Source organism: Arachis hypogaea, chromosome 14 (genome assembly GCF_003086295.3).
Source record: "Arachis hypogaea cultivar Tifrunner chromosome 14, arahy.Tifrunner.gnm2.J5K5, whole genome shotgun sequence".
Lineage (NCBI taxonomy): Eukaryota > Viridiplantae > Streptophyta > Magnoliopsida > Fabales > Fabaceae > Arachis > Arachis hypogaea.
In genome coordinates this window covers 14,022,371-14,043,965 of record NC_092049.1, presented here as the reverse complement: position 1 = coordinate 14,043,965, position 21,595 = coordinate 14,022,371, and the positions used below count along the sequence as shown (strand labels likewise).

The 21,595-nt window shown below is 37.6% G+C and overlaps 1 protein-coding gene and 1 long non-coding RNA gene across 2 annotated transcripts; both read right to left on the bottom strand.

The window, feature by feature from the left end:
• Positions 1 to 4,637: 4,637 nt before the first annotated feature.
• Positions 4,638 to 5,695, bottom strand: LOC140178486 (uncharacterized). The gene is made up of 2 exons (XM_072215582.1): positions 5,504 to 5,695; positions 4,638 to 5,189 (listed from the first exon to the last, which is right to left on the bottom strand). The coding sequence occupies exons 1-2, from the start codon at positions 5,693 to 5,695 to the stop codon at positions 4,638 to 4,640; spliced, it is 744 nt and encodes a 247-aa protein (XP_072071683.1).
• A 4,743-nt stretch (positions 5,696 to 10,438) lies between these two features.
• On the bottom strand, positions 10,439 to 12,910 carry LOC140178821 (uncharacterized). Its single transcript, XR_011871752.1, has 2 exons — positions 12,734 to 12,910; positions 10,439 to 10,706 (listed from the first exon to the last, which is right to left on the bottom strand). It is a non-coding gene; the product is annotated as an uncharacterized lncRNA (long non-coding RNA).
• Between the last annotated feature and the right edge of the window lie 8,685 nt (positions 12,911 to 21,595).

Here is a 21,595-nt window from a genome sequence, read left to right as displayed (position 1 = left end):
CGTCACTCGCGCCGCCCACTTTACCGTCGCACGTCGCTCATCTTGTCGTCTCGCCTCTTCAGTCTCCGGCCTCTGCTCATCTTGTCGACTCACCTCTACGGTAAGCACTCCTCGGCTCCTCCTCTCCTTGTTGACGCAACCAGCTTTGATCACCCCACCCACATTCCTCTGTCTCCGGTTCGTTTACTTCGTCTCTGTCGCTGGCTTGCCGCCCAAATCGCCTCTCTGCTCGCCTCTCCGTTCTCCGCAGCGAGTGTCGCTGCATGCTTCTTCAATGTCGTCGGCGGTAAACTCTTCGACTCTAACCTGGTCGTTCTTCCCTGATTTGAGTTTCTAATTACTAGCACGCAGTAGCCAGCAAGTTTGCAGCTCCCCCGATCTGAGATCCAGCGTTATCACAGTGGCCAGATCTGAGATCTACCTCTCCTTTCTATTCACCCACTACTCCATCGATCTGAGATCTGTTTATTTTTTCTTAATGCAGAGTTCAATTTTTGAATTCCTACTATTGTCAGTATGAGAAATCTTTTCTTTCTTGCTGTTGTGGAAATTGGAATCCCTTGGATTTGGAGTTGAGCTAGCATGAGTTTTTGTGGAATCTTGATCTGGAAGAAGCGTTAGAAGCATGCGTTTTTGTAATTTCAGAGCAATTCTCATTGTATATGAGTGTTTGTGGTGGTTCTTGAAGTCTGCAGTGTTGAATCTTAGATTTGGTTGCTTTTGGAGGAAATGTTAGAGGTCAAGGGCATCCCTACGTAAGCTTGGAAAGAAGAAGAACATTTTTTTTTTTTGCATTTTGTGTCTTAAGACTTGTTCTGATGATGTTCTGTATCAACATTTGAGAGACAACTTGTATGTGCTGAGACCTCTATTGCTAAGATCACTGCTCTGAAATCAAATTTCTGGCCTTTTAATTAAACTGGTTCAACTACGGTTCGATTCCGATTAACTATTGAATTGTTGAACTAGTTACTTGACCGGTTTAATGACTGGTTCGGTTTTCGTAACCTTGGTTATATGTGATGCCCCTCTATAGCTCGCATGGGTCTCTATTTATTGTCATCTTACGGTAACCTACCTATCTGCGTAGTCTAAGATTTATGCTGTTACTATAGATGTGTAAATAGCCTTTTGCTTAAAACCGGTTTTATCTCGAAATTTGAATAAGTAGTTTTGAAGTATAACGTCATGCATTCGAGATATTTTGGATATGGATCAACCTCCATTGACATTATCCTTTAATTAATAAATTTAAGAGACTAAAATGCTCCAAACTTTAACTTAAAATGGTATTTTAATTTTTTAATATTTATGCTAAAAAGTTATTATTGTCGAAATATTAAAATGGGCATTTAGTTCTTTTGCAATATTAATCAAAATAAATATTTTAGTCTTTCAATAGATAATTAAAAAGAAATTTTAGTATAAATAACATGTGTAACACCCTACCACACAGAGTCTTATGCTTAAGTCATAAAGTTGAGATGGCAAGGTATTACGACCTCTAAAAGTAAAAAAAAAAGAAATATAATAATAATAATAATAATAATAATAATAATAATAATAATAATAATAATAATAATTGTTCCGTCCTTATGTTGCCGAGGTATAACGACTCCTTAGTCTTGCAGATATGCTCGGGTGGGAGAGGTATACGTCGGCTGAGTTGGAACACCGCGGCGGGAGAACCTGCAAAAAGCACTCCGATGCTCAAGTAAGAATATGAGTTATGAATAAATAAGAGAAATAAATCAGAGTGAGTTCTGTGACCTGTCTATTCCGAGGTTAGGTATGTGTTTATATAGGCGTTCCTTGTGTGTTCGGTTATAGTAAATCTCGGGATTCTCCGTGTGTTCCGAGGTTATCCCAAGTGTTTCGGTTTTATCATGTTTGTTACATTCCGAGCTTACTCGCAATTCACCCGGATTAGGAGGGTTTGTTGGTTTTTGATTATGCTTTCTTGTTCCGTGGTGTTTTGCTTGGCCGAGATATTCGTTTGCTGAGTTGGCCGAGCTTATTTGCTTTACGTATCATAGACCCCAAGCTTGCTTTGTTGTAAGAAAACAAAGGCGAGCTTTTTGAAAAAAATTTTGTTTGGATACCTCGGACAAGAAAGTGCTTCTAATATGCTCTTCCGCTCCCCCAAGCTTGCCTTGGTTTTCTTGGAAATGAAATTAATTTATTTAGCGCTTTGGTTCCCGCGCTGGAAAAATGATTGACGTGATGTTATGGCTCTTTTTCGGGGTTATTTGGACCGTTAGATTGTTAGTGTAATAAATGGATGGGAACGGTTACCAAAGGATAAAAAACCGTTCCTCTCACTTGCCTTTTTCTTGGTTTGTCATAAAGTGAGCCCCTCCATTTTTTAACTTTTGTTGCTTTGCTCTGGGTTCAGAGATAATGAGTGAAAAAGGTAGAATTTGAAGCTTTTCTGGTCTCATCCTTTGCTTTTCTGTTTCTGTTTGTTGTCGTATAGTGATGGATAAGGGTAAAGTTGTAGTTTTAGATAGTGATCCCTGTAGCTGGGTTAGTGATCAAGTAAAATGTTGTGCTTCATGTTTTCAAGATTCTGAATCTGTTAGGGTGTTGGGGTCAGATGTGTGGGTCCGAGAGGGTTCTGGGGTTAGGATAGAGGTTTTGCCTTGTTCTGAGAGTGACTGTGTGTGTGAAAAGATTGATGGTTGGGCTTATTTTTACCTTTACACCTGTTTATTGACCGAGTTGGGTGTTCGTCTTCCTTTTTCGGAATTCCAATGTGGAGTCTTGTTCTGGTTGAATTGTGCCCCCTCCCAGCTGCATCCCAATTCCTGGGGCTTCGTCCGGGCTTTTGAGGTTTTAATGGATGTGCTAGAGCGTCCTCCATCCCTTAGGGTTTTCTTTTCTTTATTTCAAGCAAAAGGTGTCAGGCGGGGTTTGTGGGTGAATCTTAGTAGCTACCCTCGGCGTTCTGTTTTTTCCCTGTATAAGTCTTCGTATAAGGATTTTAAGACAATGTTTGTGAAGATTAGGACTGTGGAAGAGGATTTTCCTTTTTACTTAAACCAATTCTTAGAGGAGAGGTTTCCTGTGTCGTGGTCTCCGGAGCCTGTTCAAGTGCTTGATGTTGATGATAGAGTATATGAGGATGATGTTTTGCTGGAGTTTTTGTTAGAGATGTTGGGGAGTTGTGGGCTTTTGTCAGTAGCTGAACTCTTAAAGTGGGATTCGGATAAGGAAGCAGTTGTGGACTATTTAGGTAATTTAACTTTGGTGAGGGTTTTGGGTGTTTTGAATGTTTGTTTTTGACATTTGTTGCTTTGTTTTGTAGCTGAGAAAGCTCCCACCATTACTACCGCGGGATTGAAGTCCTTTTTCAGCCAAAGAAAAAAGGTGGAGAAGGAGGGTTCGAGTAATGTGCGAAAGGATGCTCCTATTAACCCCTCCGAGGCAAATCTTCGGCCGAAACGGAAACGGGTCAGAAAAGAGGCTGAAAAGGCTGAAAGCAAAGAGGGGGATTCTCCCATCTTGCCACTTGTTGAGGCTGCGTATGAGTCCCAGAAGCGACTTCACGCTTACCGTGAGGATGACAATATGAGATCTTTGTGGTCTAGATTCTTCCCTTTCGCCACCCTTGCTGACGAATTATGCCGCTTTCCTGAGGATTCGAAGATGATCGAGGAGGTTGGGCGGGCGGGAATGGGTCGCTTCCTTCAGTTATCGTTGTCGACGTTAATGTTATTTCTCCTTTTTTTTTTGTTGTGTAACTTTTATTGGTTTTTGCTTGCAGGTCGTGGGTGCTAGGATAGTGGCTGTCGGAAGGGTGCAAGAACTTGCTGTTGAATCTGAGGAAAAAGAGTCTTTGAACACTGCTGAGCTCTCTTTATCTCTTCAAGAGAAGGAGAAAATAATTAGAGAGTTGTCCTCCTTTCTTCAAGAGAAAGAGAAGGCGATTAGTGAAATGTCCTCCTCTCTCCAAGAGAAAGAGAAAACGATTGGTGAGCTATCCTCGTCTTTGAAGAAGAAGGCTTCTGAATTGGATGAGGGGAAAAAGTTTTATGCTTCGGTTTCTGAAGAGGCTGGTAGCTTAAGGTCCGAGAATGGTCGGCTTGCTGCTTGTGTCAAAGAATTGGAGGGTGAGGTGTATGAGGGTTTTGCTCAGGGTTTCGATCGGGCTGCTGCACAAGTTCGTGTTTTGTTTCCTGATGTTGATGTGGGGAAGTTGGATGCCACTAAGATCATTGTGAATGGCGAGTTAGTTGATGATGAAGCTGATAAGGAGAGTGAGAGTTCCAGCATTGGGGATAGAATAGTATGATGACTCTGTTATGTTTATGTTGTTTTGAAATATTGTTAGACTTCTTGGTTGTTTTATTTTGTCGTTACTGTTTGTTGGGATTTGCCGAGTATGAAGCTCGGTTTGGTTTGTTTTGATATGCGCATATATATGATTATTTTTGAAATGTTTATTGAGTATATTGTTCAGCTGCCCTCAGGCTTTGTAAATATTTCCAGATTTTCTCAAGAATGCGTAGTATAGATAAGTATTTGAAAAGGTTGTTTATGGCGTCCGGCCTCGTTAAAACCCTTTTGAGTAAAACCCTTTTTTGGGATAAAAACCTCAAATGGGAAAAAGAGTACCTTCATCCGCTTTGTGTACATTATGATTGATATTTCCTCAAGGAGGATACATTCCAATTTCCTAATACTGGCTCTCCTAACAAGGTTTCTAGTTGATATGCCCCTTTGCCGAGGACTTTGCAAATTCGGAATGGTCCTTCCCAATTTGCAGCTAAGTTCCCATGGGCTTTGGGCTTTCTTGCTTCCTCTGTTTTTCTGAGTATGAGCTCTCCAGTCTCGAATGTTCTGGGGATTATCCTTTTGTTGTGCCGCTTTTGTAGGAATTGTTTCATTGCTAGTTGTTTTATCGTTGCTATTTCCCGTTCTTCATCCATAAGGTCTAGATCAGCTGCTCTTTCTTCCTTGTTTCTGTTCGGATCATATAGCTCGGCTCGGAGTGTTGGTACTCCGATTTCGACGGGTATGAGGGCTTCTGCCCCATATACCAATTTAAATGGGGTTTCTCCCGTTGATGATTGGACTGTTGTGTTGTAGCCCCATAGGACTTCTGGGATAAGGTCGGCCCATTCTCCCTTAGCATTGTCCAATTTTTTCTTCAAAGACTGCAAAATGACTCGGTTAGTTGCTTCCACCTGGCCATTTGTTTGTGGGTGCTCTACTGAGCTAAAGTGATGTTTTATATTGAAGTTTTGTAAAAATAAGGCGAGGTGTTGATCTGTAAACTGTCTTCCGTTGTCCGAGATTATTTCTCTAGGTAGACCGTAGCGGCAGATGATATTTTTCCAAAGGAAAGATCTCACCTTTTCTGCCGTGATTCGTGCCAATGGTTGTGCTTCGATCCATTTCGAGAAGTAATCTATTGATACCAAAAGGAATTTTACCTGTCCTGGCGCTTTCGGGAAGGGGCCGAGGATATCCAACCCCATCTATCGAAAGGCCAACTTACCTCCAGAGTGTGTAGCTTTTCTGCTGGTGTTGTGGATATTGTGGAGTGCTTTTGGCAATTGTCACATTTTTGTACTTTGGCTATACAGTCTCGTTTTATTGTTGGCCAATAATACCCTGCTCTTAGTATCTTTGTGCATAATGCTCGGCCTCCAATGTGATTTCCACAGATGCCTTCGTGCGTCTCCGCCATTACTGTTTCAGATTCGCTTTTGTTGAGGCATTTTAGGAGAGGTTGTGAAAGTCCTCTCCTGTACAGGTTTTCTCCGAGGATTGTGTAATAGCTGGCTCTTCTTCGAAAGAGTTTTTTATTTTGCTCGTCTGTCGGGATGACTCCTGTGGTGATGTATTTGATAAATGGTGTTCTCCAATCCTTTTCCTGTGTAATGCTCAATATGCTGTGAGTTTCAAAGCTCGGTTTTTCAAGCGTTAGTTGTGAAAGTGTTGGTGTGTATAAGTGTGATCTAGTGGTAGCTAGTTTGGATAATATATCAGCTCGTGTGTTTTGTTCCCTGTTTATGTGTATTATGTCAAACTTATCAAACTTTTTAATAAGATCCTTCGTTAGAAGCCAATACCTTTCTAACGAAGGATCTTTTACCTGGAAATCGCCTTTGATCTGCTGAACGACGAGTAGTGAATCGCAGTATACTGTAAGATGGGGGTATGTGTAAGTCCTGAGCGAGCTTTAGTCCGGCTAGAAGAGCTTCGTATTCTGCCTGGTTGTTGCTTGCTGCAAAAGTGAATTATAGTGATTGCTCGGCTATAACCTGTTCTCCTTCTTTTAGTGTTACACCAGCGCCACTTCCCTCCTTATTTGAAGCTCCATCTACGTATAGGCTCCAATTTTATTCCGCTTGTATATCCTCGTTGGTTAGTTCAGAAAGGAAGTTGGCTAGTATTTGTAATCTTGGAGATTTCCGAGGTTGGTATTGTATGTCGTACTCGGAGAGTTCGATGGACCACTTTGTCAGACGTCCAGCTAGCTCGGGCTTGGTCAGGATTTGTCGCAGTGGTTGATTTGTTCTTACGATTATGACATGGCTTTGGAAATATTGCCTCAGTCTTCTTGCTGTTGTGACTAGGGCTAGTGCGAGTTGTTGTATTTTTGGGTATCTGGTCTCTGTTGGTTGTAGAATTCGGCTGACGAAATACACTGGGTTCTGTGCTTTCCCTGTTTCAGAAACTAATACCGAGCTTATAGCATGGTTAGAAACTGATAAATACAAAATTAATGGTTTACCGAGCTCTGGTTTTCGAAGGATGGGTAGTGAAGATAGTATTTGTTTGAGCTCTGAGAACGATTGCTCGCATTCCTCTGTCCAGTTGAATTTTTTGCTCTTTGAAATTGTTCGAAAAAAGTGATATGATCGGTTTGCTACTGCTGGAATGAACCTGGACAGGGCGGCAACTCGTCCTGCTAATTGCTGGACCTCCTTGACTGTCTTTGGGCTGTTCATGTTAAGGATGGCTTCACATTTTTCCGGATTAGCCTCTATCCCTCGCGAGGTTAGCATAAATCCAAGGAACTTCCCTCCTCGGACTCCAAATGCGCATTTTTCTGGGTTGAGCCTCATATTATATGCTCGGATCTGTTGGAAAATTTCATGTAGGTCCTCGCAGTGTGATCCCTGTGATGGGGTTTTTGCCACCATGTCATCCACGTATATTTCTATATTCCGTCCTATTTGTTGTTGGAAAACTTTGTCCATTAGCCGTTGGTATGTTGCTCCTGCATTTTTAAGACCAAAAGGCATAACTTTATAACAAAAATTTCCGTGCTCTGTTATGAAAGCCGTTTTGCTTTGGTCCTCTGGATGCATCAGAATCTGGTTGTAACCAGAGTATGCATCCATGAAGCTCAGGCTTTTAAATCCAGAAGCACTATCCACTAATTTGTCTATGCATGGTAAAGGATAAGCATCTTTTGGGCAAGCTTTGTTTAAATTTGTAAAGTCGACGCACATGCGCCATTTACCTGAGTTTTTCCTTACCATTACCACGTTTGAGAGCCATGTGGTGAAGCGGAGCTCTTTGATGAACCCTGCGTTTAGGAGCTTTTTGGTTTCCTCCAAAGCTGCTTTTGATTTTTCGGCTTCGAGGTTTCGCTTCTTTTGTTTTACTGGCTTGCTTGCATTGTCTATGGCGAGCTTATGGCAGATTACATTTGGGTCTATTCCCGGCATGTCTGCTGGCTTCCAGGCGAATAGATCGGCGTTGTCCCGGAGCACTTTTATGAGCTTACTTTTCTCCTCTCCTTCTAAGGCTCGTCAAATGTAGGTGAATTGCTCGGCTGTTGTTGTTAGTGGGACCTTTTGGAGTTCGTCTATTGGTTGCGGTCGTTCCATGAAATCCTCCCTAGGGTCTAGATCTGCAAGCGTTAAGACCTCGGATGTTGTGGGTGTTATTGTCCCATGGCTTGTCCGTTGTTATGTGCTGGTTTTCTTTAGGCTGGCATTGTAGCATTGCCGAGCTTGTTATCGGTCTGAATGTACTGTTGCTATGTTGTTTTGTACCTGAAACTTAACACACAAGTGTAATGTAGATACTATCGCTCTGAACTTATTCAGAGCGGGTCTACCTAAAATAATGTTATAAGGGCTGGGACAGTCGACCACGAGGTATTGGATGTCAATGGTCTTTGCCAGTGGGGAATTACCCATGGTCGTTTTTAACCATATATATCCTTTTATTGGGACCCTTTCTCCGGAGAACCCAACTAGTTCTCCTGACGAGGGTTGCATGGCCTTTTCAGATAATTGCATTTTCATAAATGTTGAATAGAATAATACATCAGCACTACTACCTGGGTCCAATAGGACCTTTCTTACCAGTAGCTCTCCTGTTTGGATGGATATTACCACTGGGTCATCGAGGTTTGGGCTTGCTAGATCGTTTTGGCAAAAAGTTATCTCCGGCTCGGTTGTGCTGTGTTTAGTTGTTCCTTCGATTGCTAGCATTGCTCGGTAGCTTCTTTTTCGTGCCGAGCTTGTTTCCCCTCCTCCTGCGTATCCTCCTGATATGCAGTTTATAATCCCTCTAGGGGGTCCGCTGTTGTCCATTTCCCTTTCCCTTTGTCTGTTGTTCGTTCTTCTGGCTCCTTTTTGGTTTCTCTGTTTGTCCGTCCTTCGACATATTTGTCTAGGAGTTCTTGCCGAGCTAATCTTTCTAACAAGTCCCTTGCTATGACGCATTCGTCTGTGGTGTGTCCGTACTTCTGATGGAAGGCACAGTGTTTGCTTCTGTCCACGAACCGTTGATCTTAATAATTCCCTGCCCTGACGGGAGGCTTGACTATTTTAGCGTTGAGGATCTCCTTGATTATGTTCTCCTTCTTTGTATTGAATCTGGTGTACGTATCGTACTTGGGAGTGAGTTTGAATGGTTTATTTTGATCCTTTCTGGCTGGCGATTTGAATGATCTTTCTTCTTCCTTCTTGCTTGGTTGTTTGTCCGCTTTTTGTGCTTCACGCAATTCTTCAATTTCCATCTGTCCTGCTGCTCTCTCACGGAACTCCTCTAATGACCTCGGTTTGGTGATTGCGATTGTCTCTCTGAACTTCCCGGGCCTGAGTCCTGTCTTGAGAGCATGTAGGTGGACGTTAGGGTCCAAGTCTGGAATTTCCATCGTGGCTTCAGCAAATCGGGTTAGGTAATCTTTGAGACTCTCATGCTGCCCTTACTTAATTATCCCGAGATAATCAGATCCATGTACATATATCCTTGAGGCGGCGAAGTAGTCAATAAAGGATCTTGCCAAGTCCTCGAAGGATGAGATTGACCCTGCAGAAAGTTTAGAGAACCACAGTAAAGCAGCACCATCAAGGTAAGTTGGAAAGGAGCGACAAAGTATGGGCTCATTATTAGCGCCGTTAAAAAACATCATAGATTGAAATTTTTTGATGTGAGCTCGGGGGTCACCAATCCCCTTATACGGCTCTAGAGAGTTAGGCAAAACAAAATTCTTTGGCATTTTGAAGTTTGTGATTTCCTCGGAGAAGGGGTTATCTAGCGTCAGCTTTTCTTTAGGTGGGGTGACGCTCAATGGGTCCGAGCCTCCCTGAGCTGAGCTTTTAAAGCCTCCGTTGTCATGTTTTCCAGAGTTATTCTTCGTGGAGAGCTCGGCAAGTCTTCAGACTTCTGCTTGAAGTTCGGCTATTTGGGCCAGGAGCTCGGCTTGATTGAGCTGTGGCGCTCCATTTTCAGCCATACCTAGGTGGTCAGAAAATCTCTGCACGCAAGGAAGCAAATAAAATGTGGAAATAAAAAGTGGGGTTAGATCAGATCGGGCCCCACGGTGGGCGCCAAATGTTCCGTCCTTATGTTGCCGAGGTATAACGACTCCTTAGTCTTGCAGATATGCTCGGGTGGGAGAGGTATACGTCGGCTGAGTTGGAACACCGCGGCGGGAGCACCTGCAAAAAGCACTCCGACGCTCAAGTAAGAATATGAGTTATGAATAAATAAGAGAAATAAATCAGAGTGAGTTCTGTGACCTGTCTATTCCGAGGTTAGGTATGTGTTTATATAAGCGTTCCTTGTGTGTTCGGTTATAGTAAATCTCGGGATTCTCCGTGCGTTCCGAGGTTATCCCAAGTGTTTCGATTTTATCATGTTTGTTACATTCCGAGCTTACTCGCAATTCACCCGGATTAGGAGGGTTTGTTGGTTTTTGATTATGCTTTCTTGTTCCGTGGTGTTTTGCTTGGCCGAGATATTCGTTTGCTGAGCTGGCCGAGCTTATTTGCTTTACGTATCAATAATAATAATAATAATAATAATAATAATAATAATAATAATAATAATAATAATAATAATAATAATAATTGAAAGGAATTTTAACTAGAAGCCTATGAAGAAGAGTTAAGCAAGACGTTAAACAAAAAATCGTATCACTCGCTAAGCGATAAATATGAGAGAAGAATTCCAAAGATACATATAGCAAGGCTTCTGACTCGGCTTACGAAGCTAGAACCGGCCAAAGCAAATACACATATATAAGATTCCCAAAAGACCCAGAATACAATTACAGAACCTGTTTCTCCAAGTCGACCTCTAGGAGGGACAAAAACATAAAATATACATAGTGGAGATATAATAATATCTATATGTACAACTTAACCAAAACATAAACCAAAAGGACTAGGATCCTTCACTGACAGAAGCTCCCAGAATGCTTCAACGAGGTGCGTTTTGACCTACATCTGAAAATCACAACATATGTATGGGGTGAGAACCAGAAGTTCTCAGCATGGTAACAGTGCCCACATCTCTAACATATAATGTCCTGGAAAAGTCGAAGGCAATCCTAGAACTTCGACAACAGATTATAAAACTTAAAGGTAATAAATTATAAACCATAAGTAGTGTAGGTCATCTAAGATTTTAAATCTTAACTAAACTCTAACTGAAATCCTCTGTCGTCTACTTTCCTCCAAAAACCTCCAATTCCGGTGGAACCACACAGATAAGCAAACAGACAATGACAAACACAAGTAGAATACACTTACAGCAGGTAACAAATATAGCAGGTAAGCATAGATTATCAATTAGGCAATCCCAAGAAAATGCAAACTCAAGCAAAACAGACAAATGCATATGATGAATGCTACCCTATGACTGATGATATCATCTGTTGGTTATATAGCCAACCCGACACATCCTGGAAGCTAACCATGGACTGAAACACCTATTGCGGAGCAAGTAGATTTGAGCTACAATCCCCTTGCTACTACCCACTTAACCCAGAGCCAGTGGAATAACTACTACTGCGGCTACTACCCAAGCGGGTATTTAAAAGATCAACCAGGAGCAAGTGGAATATCCACAATCCTTGCTACTGCCCAGGCGTCACAAACACTGACCTGGAACAAGCGGGACGAACCACAATCTTTGCTACTACCTAGGTATCTCATTCAACAATTCATTCAATCTCAAGTCAAACATTAAGTATAATTCATAATCATTTCATCATTAACCATTCTCATTTATCATGTTCATTCAAAATTCTATAATTAACTCAGTTTTTCATAATTTTCATTTCTTATCTCATACCTGAAGCAAGTGGATAACGCCACTGCCTACTACCCGGTCACATATATCTCTTTAAATTACAAATTCTCATTACTCTCATCTTCCTCATCAAATTAAGCCTCCCCTTCTTCAACTCCTTCGACACCAATTCTATTTTATTCCACTCACTAACCCTTACTCCGTAACCCAAAACCTAACTAATAGACCTTAAACAAGGTTTCAAGTTTTTCCTACAACTTCGAAAATTCAGTTTTTACACAACTTCTGATATCTATAACTTCTTCTATGAAATTCTATTTTTCACAAAGTTTATACCATCTTAAAGCTTTTAAAACGATCTTTAATTTGAATCAAAATTCACTCAAATTCAATATTCGAGGCTCAGGTATGGACCACCGAAATTCATTAAAAACCTGCTTTTACCAAAAGAGTTCAAACCTTTATTTTTCAAATTTTCATTTTCAAACCAAGTTTCACAACCCAAAACAACATTAAATATACTCAAAACAATTTCATAACCATTTCTTTCATTCCACGATACTTCAACACTCAATTTCATCAACTCTAATCCAAACAATCATAACCAAAGCAATAATACTCATAAATCATCAATATAACATCATCATCATTTACAATCAAACTCAAACCTCATCATTACTCAATAATTCAGCAACACATTCACATATTCAACTCCACATTTTTACTAATTCACTAAACTTTAATAAGTCATCCTGGTTCAACCTAACCTACGGTCAACTAGCCTAAGTTTTCACAAGACATTATATTTTAGTTACGAGAAACCGAACCCATACCTTAACCAATTCCTCCCTTATGCTCGGAACACCTCAATTATCCACCGTTCCTCAAGCTCCAAAACTCTAACTCCTCACCAATTGAATTTACAGCTCACAAGATTCAATTCTAAGCTTCTAATATCCACCAATTTAACTCCAATTTAACAAGATACACGATCTAATTCATACAATATCACAATAATCAACACTGAGCTCACTAAATTACCTATTCACAAGGGTTAGAATTTCCTTACTGTTACCCATGAGTCAAATGGACAAAATCTGGGATTATCCACTGCTAGAGTACCCTTAAACCATCAAAATCTCAAAATCTCTCAATTACCAAAACTGAAAATCACGAACTGAAAAGGAGAGAATTGGGGGAGAAAACTTGATTCACTTACCAAATTGATATGTGGGTTTGGTAGAGAATTCCAAGATGAACGCGTAGCCGCTGACGGCTCGTCAATCAGAGCTCCGAATTGAAAGTTATGGAGGATTGAATTTTTGGAACAAGGTTAGGGTTCCTTTACGTTCCTCAATCTCCCTACTTCATTCCCAGTGTGAATTCCCTTATGATTTTGAGGGAGAAGGGCTGATGTGTTACTTATATACATGGGCCTTGGGCTCGGTTTGGACCGATTTGTTCGGTTCGGTTTGGTCCGTTTAATCCAATTTTAGATCAAAACCTTTAAAATTAGTGTTAAATTCAAATTTTAATTATTTTTATTTCATGAAATTATAAAATTTATTTTTTTTATTTTTTAAATAATAATTAATTTATTAGTTAATTATTTACTAATTATTCGGAGTTTACAACATGTCGTATATTTTTAAATCTAATTAATATTTGAGGTAAAAGTATAAAAAAATATAAATGGTTGGGTTTAAAATGCAATTTGTTTATTTATTAAGACTATGACATTGAATTGTCACATGTTTAATTTTAAATAATACCAACTAAAAAAAAGTTAATTTTAGTATACTATCAATATAAAGTAGTTTTACATGCATATGTAATCACATAGTATCACATCAACAAAAATAATCACATTTTACATTGATTACATGAATGGTCATAAAAAAATATAATTAAATAATTGTATAAAATATTTTATATTATAAATATATTAAAATTAAATTCTTAAAAAATCATTTTTATCTTTAATTAATTGAAGTATAAAAGAAACCATCAAAAATAAATGTTGAGTTAAAATAATTTTATCAAAAAATAATTTCATCTATTCCAAAAATAACAATGCCAAATCATCGCTCGAGGACAATATTTGATGAATAACTTTTTTTTTCTTTTTGGTATATATATTTGATGAATATTTAATGAGGATAGTTTAGTGTAAAGTTGTTAGTTATCATAAAAAACAAAAATTGTTCCTCCAAGGTTCAAACTATGAATTATTTTTATGGATTTCACTTGCCTTACAAACAAAAATCCACATGCCAAAACCAGTCCAATTATAAGGAAATAATCATAAAGCAAACACATTACATCTTATTAAGCCATTAACAGTTATCCATTTAAAAAAAAAAAGCCATTAACAGTTTGGTCAAGCCATTGCGCTGCGCTGTTGCCTGACAAGTCCTGCAAATCTAACTGCTGAAAGAAATAATCCAGACCACATGTTACTACAGCATTAAACAAAAAAAAAATATAAATCTATATCAATTTATTTCTGTACCATAGTGTGTATTAATCCGAACATCCAAATAAGAGACTTCAAGGGGTAAGGAGTTAGTGCTTCATACCTTGGGGAGTGAATTATTATCCTTAAACAATGATGAGTGTGTGCTGGTTTAAGAAGATTTCGCAGTTTTAGATATCTTAGTTTCGAATTTGAAAGACGGTTATAGATGCATCTTATTTTTTTTCGTAGGTTTAACTATTTTATTGGTTCTTATAGTTATATCAAATTTTTAATTAGGTTTATGTATTTTTTATTTTTTAATTGAATTTTTATACTACTTTTAATTTTGTAATTAATTTCTTTTCAAAACAAAGACGTTAAAATTAATAGAATATTTTATTCAAGATATACCTGCGGTCAAAGATTTAATTAGATTTTTAATTATAAATATGTTCAACTTGCAAAGAAATATTCAATTAACTCTAATATTTGTTATACTAGAAATGATCTAATTATAAAATTAAAAATAATGTAGGAACCAATTGAAAGGAACAAAAAATATAAAATCATAATTCAAAATTTGGTAAAACTATAGGAACCAACCGAATAATTAAACTATTTTTCTATTCATTAATTCTTTACTGATGAGGACAGAAGACCCTTTTGGCCAGATAGCAGAGTTTGTATGGACCCTTGGCTGGGTCTAGAATAAATTACAAATTTATGGTTATTGATAATTGGACAACGATTGGCTATAGTCTTGTTAACTATTTGAACTCTATTAATGTGTAATAAGTTGTTGAATTAATCTTTGTTTTCCTTATAAATCTTTGCAAAGACACACGCTTGAGAGCAACTCGTATTTTGTATTTGTAACCATATTTTGTTCTGTTATTGTAATATATTTATGAACCTATATATATATAAAAAAGGCAAAAGGATTCATAGTTGCGTTAGGCTCTGTATGAACCCTTCTTTTACAAGGAGTGGGTGAAATATACGAGTTTCTTTTTAGTGTTTGGATAACTAATTATGGTCTTATTATTAGATGACATGTTTATGACAAGTGCATATATTTTTGTGTAGTGTTAATTGTTTTGCAAAATTTTTACTTCTGAATTAGGAGAGAAATTATCACCTCAATTAAGAAACCCAAAAAAAAAAAAAGAATAAAGTCAACAAGAATGATCGAATGGACACAAAAAAAATTGGAAGAGATTACTCGCAAGTACGAATAATATTAATAATAATAATGAAAATTAAGAACCCATTTATCGAAAAAAATATTTGGTTTAATTTGAAAAATATACCGATGTATGAATAGAAAGCCACAAACAGCAAATCTTTAGAATTAAAAAAAACACATTATATCACTGGTGTAGGAATAATTAATATATTTAACGCTCATTATATCACCAGAAAATTCATGAAAAAAGTCACTAAGTTGAAAAATTTTTTTTGACCTAATTTAGTTTTCTTTGTTAAAGAAAAAAACAAGGTTTTACAAGTTATTTCTTCCCCTAAAGAAGCTGACCAAATTATGCTTTTCTTCATTAAGTTAAACAAAAAAATTAACAAGCTATATACCATCATACTTTGAACAATGTTTTTAGCACATTTGTTAACAAAAGGGTAACAATCCTTTCTAGAATTTCATGGCCGGAATTAAAAAATAAAAATATTATAATGTCAAATATTAACGTAACAAAATGTCAAAAATGATAAGCAAACAACGACAATACCATACTAAGGGTTTGGTGCAAAAAGTATAGCCAAAACTAATCATACAAAACTATTACATACATGTTGATTGTTATCTGTTTTATCTTTGAGTGTAGTTTTTTAGGGTATGTAGGGTGATAAATTCTTGAGGACAATAGCTCAACAAAGTTAATTCCATATGCAGCCACTTGCAACTGCCTTCACTCTTTGTACCTACATAAACATGTTTCTTCAATTTGTAACTATCATTAATAAACTTATTCAATCTTTGATCAGTTTCTCAAAACTTGTCACTTTTCTATATTTTCTACGTAATTGAATGGTTCACTTGAGCTATTCAACAAAATTCCAAAAGGTTAAAAAAAAAAAAGAACAAGAACAATAAGTGGTTTAATTGAGATTATAGTAAGAACCAAAACAAGTAGAAATGACAGTCATATTCTATTAGAGTATTAGGTGAATTTGGTATGCGTGAGATCTACTTATTACGAACAATATCATTTCACACTAGCACGACCCAATATGTTATATGATTAATGACTTGCACTAAAAGCAATAAGAATATTTGGTCATTGTTAGTTGCTTCCGTTGTAAGACATTTTTCCTTAAGTTACACAAACTATAATACTGAATATTTTATTCCTTATACTTTCAATCAGCTATATGAATTAAAGATTCACTTTTACCAATATAATTCTGATTGAAATATTCATTTACTTATTATGAAGAGTCACAATGATAATCCTTAGTCAACAAATTCTCAACATTGGTGTTTGCATTTTTTTGTCCCCTAAAAATAGTAATTAAATCTTCAATTCAATAAACCAAAGAGATCTAGTCGTCCAGCGACATTAATTAGGCCTATATCTATTAGGATTGTGTAATGGATTTACCAACTTTAAATTTGGGCCAGTTTTGATCAACCTACACAGCATAAAAACCAAAACCTACTCCATAAATGTTAGGCATATGTTGTTTTCCAAACACAAAATAAATTGACTTTCCTCGTCAGAGGACCAAGATTCTTTGGCGATAAAAGCATTAGTAATAAGGATGTTTTGTTTTCTAAATGATTTCTGCTTTTGTTACTAGATACAGATGGTTTATTATTTCTCTATTATTAGCCGAGCCAAAGCTAATGATTTAGTTGGTAGAGCAGCTATTACCTTCTTGTGACAAGCACGGTAGACGACGAGCACGACGAGGAATGACGGGAAAAGACCGACTGAGCAAGATGAGGGGTTATAGACTGTGACAACTCAAAAACTACCGTAGCGAAGCTCACGACTAGCGATTGAGACGCGGGCCTGGAGCAGAACGAATAAACAAATATCTCCGGCGCGACTGACGGCGATAGTGAGAAGTTTAGCGGCGGCGATCGCGGTGGAGGAAGCTAGAGTTTCCTTCCAGGGAGATGCTCGTTCTTCTCTGAGCAACTAGGCATGGTGAGAGGAAGAGAGAGAACTAAAGACCCAACCCAACCTATTTCAATCATTTTTTTTTTCTGAAAACCACTCCCAACAACCAATAAGGCCCAACCCGTGAAGCTGGACTCATGGAACCCACTACAATGAAATACCGTTCCTTGTTCAACCCTCCGGCTCAGGTTAACGAACCTTTCCCATGAGCGCCCACATTTTGCTGACACCCTGCTTCATTCTGCAAAAGCAGGCAAGACGTGTGGAAAGGAGATGCAACTAGTAGTTTAAAATTTAAAGAATAACTACCTAAGCAAAACAACCTAAAATTTAAAAAATAATAACCTAAGTAAACACAACCTAAGCAAATAACTTAAAATTAAAAGATAACAACCTAAGCAAATAATAATTTATAAATATAATTCTAAAAATTTCTAGTGACGATACCTAAGCAAGTAAATTTCTAAACTCAATGTATGAGCGACATGTCAGCATATGAGCTCCTCATTTGTATTACTATAAAGACTAGTGTTAAACCTGAGCGATGCACGGGCTTACATTTTAATTTGACATGTTAAATCGAAAATAATATTTTACAGTCATAAATTTCTTGAGTTTAGTATAACACTATCATCGTCATTATATAATAAAGTACTGGATATGTTGTTTTATCTTTATTCAAAGTAAAATACAAATAGAACAGTTTGAAGTCTATAATATTCTTGTACCATAAGGAAAGAGATCTGAAAAAATAAGAATATATATAACTGTAATAGTAGTATATCAGTTTTACACTAAACTTTATATCAAAAGGCTAATGAAAATTTATCGACAATCTAGTATTTTACTAACCTCATTAGAAAAGCAATTGGCATATGATGTTGTGCTCCCTTACACATTTCATTTCAAGTCTGAAAGTAGAGTTATAGATAATTAGTTACATCTACAATAAATATTTGTACAAAACTGTAATCATAACATGTTATTAAAATTAAAATACTATTTTTGTTACCTAAATATTATTAAAAACTTCTTTGAACACGACATTTGTTGTTGATGACTTTGGATTGTCGTCTTCGTCCAGAATTAGTACCTTGAGGCCACTCCAATTCTTAACTCTTGACAAAGCAACGTAAAGTTATCCATGGTGAACACTGATTTTGGCAAGTAAAGTGCTACATGGGATAATGATTGACCCTGACTCTTGTTGATAGTCATTACAAAGCACACTGTTAATGGAAATTATCTCCGTTGAAACTTAAATGATAATCTTGAATCTGAAGGAATCAAGTTCATTATTGGAATGTACACTTTGTCACCAATATTTCTACCAGTCACTACTGTCGTTCCAATTACATTGTTGCCAAGTTCGTTAACTATTAACTTTGTCTCGTTGTATAAACTTGAAGTCTGGTTTATGTTTTGCAGTAGCATTACAGCAACTCTTGGCTTCAAAGTCAACTTGTGGTTGGGTAGTCCCAAACATTTGATGTCATTTAGGAACTCTAGTGTGAAGCACTCTTGTTGTACATCTTTATTCTCATTAGTTTGACATGTTGTGTTAGAAGTTAGATACTCCTTTTCAATCTCTGAGAAGATTGTCAAGACAAAATCGTTTACCTTCTCGACACTCTCAAGCGTGGGTGCAAGAATTGCCCTACTCTGAAAAACTTGTAATCTGACATATTTTGCAACAAATATGGATATGTAAAGTCTACGAAATGAGATCATAACATGTTATTAAAATAAAAATATTATTTTTCTTACCTAAATATTATTAGAAACTTCTTTGAATACGACATTTATTGTTGATGACTTTGGATTGCTGTCTTCGTCCAGAATTAGAACCTTGAGGCCACTGCGACTCTTAAATCTTGACAAAGTAACGTAAAGTTGTCGATGGGTGAACACTCATTTGGTAAACCCTACATGTGATAATGATTGACCTTGACTCTTGTTGATGGTTATTGTAAAGTACACTGTTAATGAAAATTGTCTCTGTTGAAACTTAAATGTCAATCCTGAATCTGAAGGGATCAAGTTCATTCTTGGAATTTACACTTTGTCGCCAATATTTCTACTGATCACTACGTCGCTCCAATCGTTGTTGCCAAGTTCGTTAACTATTGGCCTTGTTCCGTTGTATAAACTTAAAGTCTGGTCTATGTTTTGCAGTAGCATTACAGCTATTCCTGGCTTCAGAGTCAACTTGTGGTTGGGTAATCCCGAACATTTGATGTCATTTAAGAAATCTGGTGTGAACCATTCTTGTTGTACATCTTCATTCTCATTAGCCTGATATGTTGTGTCAGACCTTAGATACTCCTTTTCCATCCTTGGGAAGATTGTGAAGACGAAATTGTTTATCTTCTCGACACTCTCAAGCGTGGGTGGAAGAATTGTCCTACTCTGAAAATACCTGTAATCTGACATGTTATACAGCAGATCATCTAGAATTTCAATTTCTGACTCATCACCAATAGCAGAACCAATATTTTCATTTTTAACATCAAGTATCCAATTAGCAAATCTCTTCATTTCACCATAATGTTGATCCAAAGAAGATATTAGAAGCATCATATTTGTATGCAGCTCCAGAACCTTACAGAACGACGACAAATGGGATGAGTTAATAGCTGATGATAATATATCGTGTCTTCTCTGTAACAGCCCAAACCACCCGCTAACACGATATTGTCCACTTTGGCACACAAGGCCTCACGGTTTTGCCTTTGACGATAGGGATGATAGCCGAAGCCCCCCACACTCACTCGTCAAAACGCGTCATACTAGGGAGAGGTATCCACACCCTTATAAGGCATGCTTCGTTCCCCTCTTCAACCGATGTGGGCCTTACAATCCACCCCCTAAAGGAGTCCAGCGCCCTCGCTGGCATATCGATCCGGGTTCTGGCTCTGATACCATCTGTAACAGGCCAGACCACCCGCTAGCACGATATTGTCCGCTTTGGCACACAAGGCCTCACGGTTTTGCCTTTGACGATAGGGATGATAGCCGAAGCCCCTCACACTCACTCATCAAAACGCGTCATACTAGGGAGAGGTATCCACACCCTTATAAGGCATGCTTCGTTCCCCTCTCCAACCGATGTGGGCCTTACATTCTCCCTTTCGAAATCACCAAAAGTATCTGTCTGAAATCATCTCTTAGAACCACAACCTTACCACCAAATGATTGATGTGTCTTATGTTAATCGGTAACTGATATAAGATCCCTGAACATCAGATCAAGTGCTTCAAAGCACATTTATTAAGTATTGGAGTTTCATCCCAAATTATAAGTTACTTTGAATGAGCAGCTCAACCTTCAAACTGTCATGCTTAATGTTGCAAGTAGATTCATCAATAATTATCATGGGTATTGAAAACCTAGAATGAGTCGTTTTGCCACCAAGTAGGAGTAAAGACGCAATTCCAATGGATGCGATATTTAAAACTATCTTTCCTTTACACCGAATAGCAGAAGAAACTCTATTCCAAATAAATGTCTTACCACACCCACCATGCCCATAAACGAAGTAAAAACTACCAGAATTCATAATAGCAGCATTGAGTATCTCATCAAATACTAACCTTTGCTCATGAGTCATCTTTTATTCCATATATAAGTTTGTATGAGTCAACTCGTTTGTGTCATATGCTAATTCCTCCTCTATTAGTTTATTCTAAAAAAGACAAACATCAGACATCTCAGGATATGACATTAATTGATAGTCTCTTAAAGATCTCGCATTGCTGTTGAGTATCTTCTCAATCTCAATAAGGCAGAAGTTTTTTAATTCGTCATTAGTCATGTTTAGTCCTAACAAAAGCACATGATGATTTTATGAATATTTAATAAGTAATTTCGAAATAAAAATTATTAATATTATTAATAAAAATAAAAATAATAAAAGAATACAATCTTGATATATAAAAAAAAAGACATAGTGAAATACCTTGATTTTTCAATGCTTTTTTTTTCTCTCATATAGTATCCCGTCAGCTAATAATGTCCAAGTTGCATTCCAAACACGATCTAGTTTACTAACGCTATTAGATATCAGTAGGATCGTAAATAGTTTTCTCAATTGATGGCCAGATACAAGTTCAACTACCTCATCAATAGTTGCAATGAATTCTCTATTGTCACACAGTAGTCCCATGGAATAGCAAGCATCTTGGAAGTTAGAATATGTGATCCCATTAACTATCCTAATAGACTCATATGTTGTGCAATCTCTCTGAATAGTTAACAAAATTTTCATATAATAGATATCAGCTGTTGGTGCGGTATTTCTAACCCACAAACTAACCGGCAAGTGCACCGGGTCGTACCAAGTAATACCTCAGGTGAGTGAGGGTCGATCCCACGAGGATTGATGGATCAAGCAACAATGATTGATTGATTGGCTTAGTTAGACAAACAGAAAAGAGTGTTTGAATATTCAAAGCGCATTAAACAATCGTTCAGAAATTAAAAT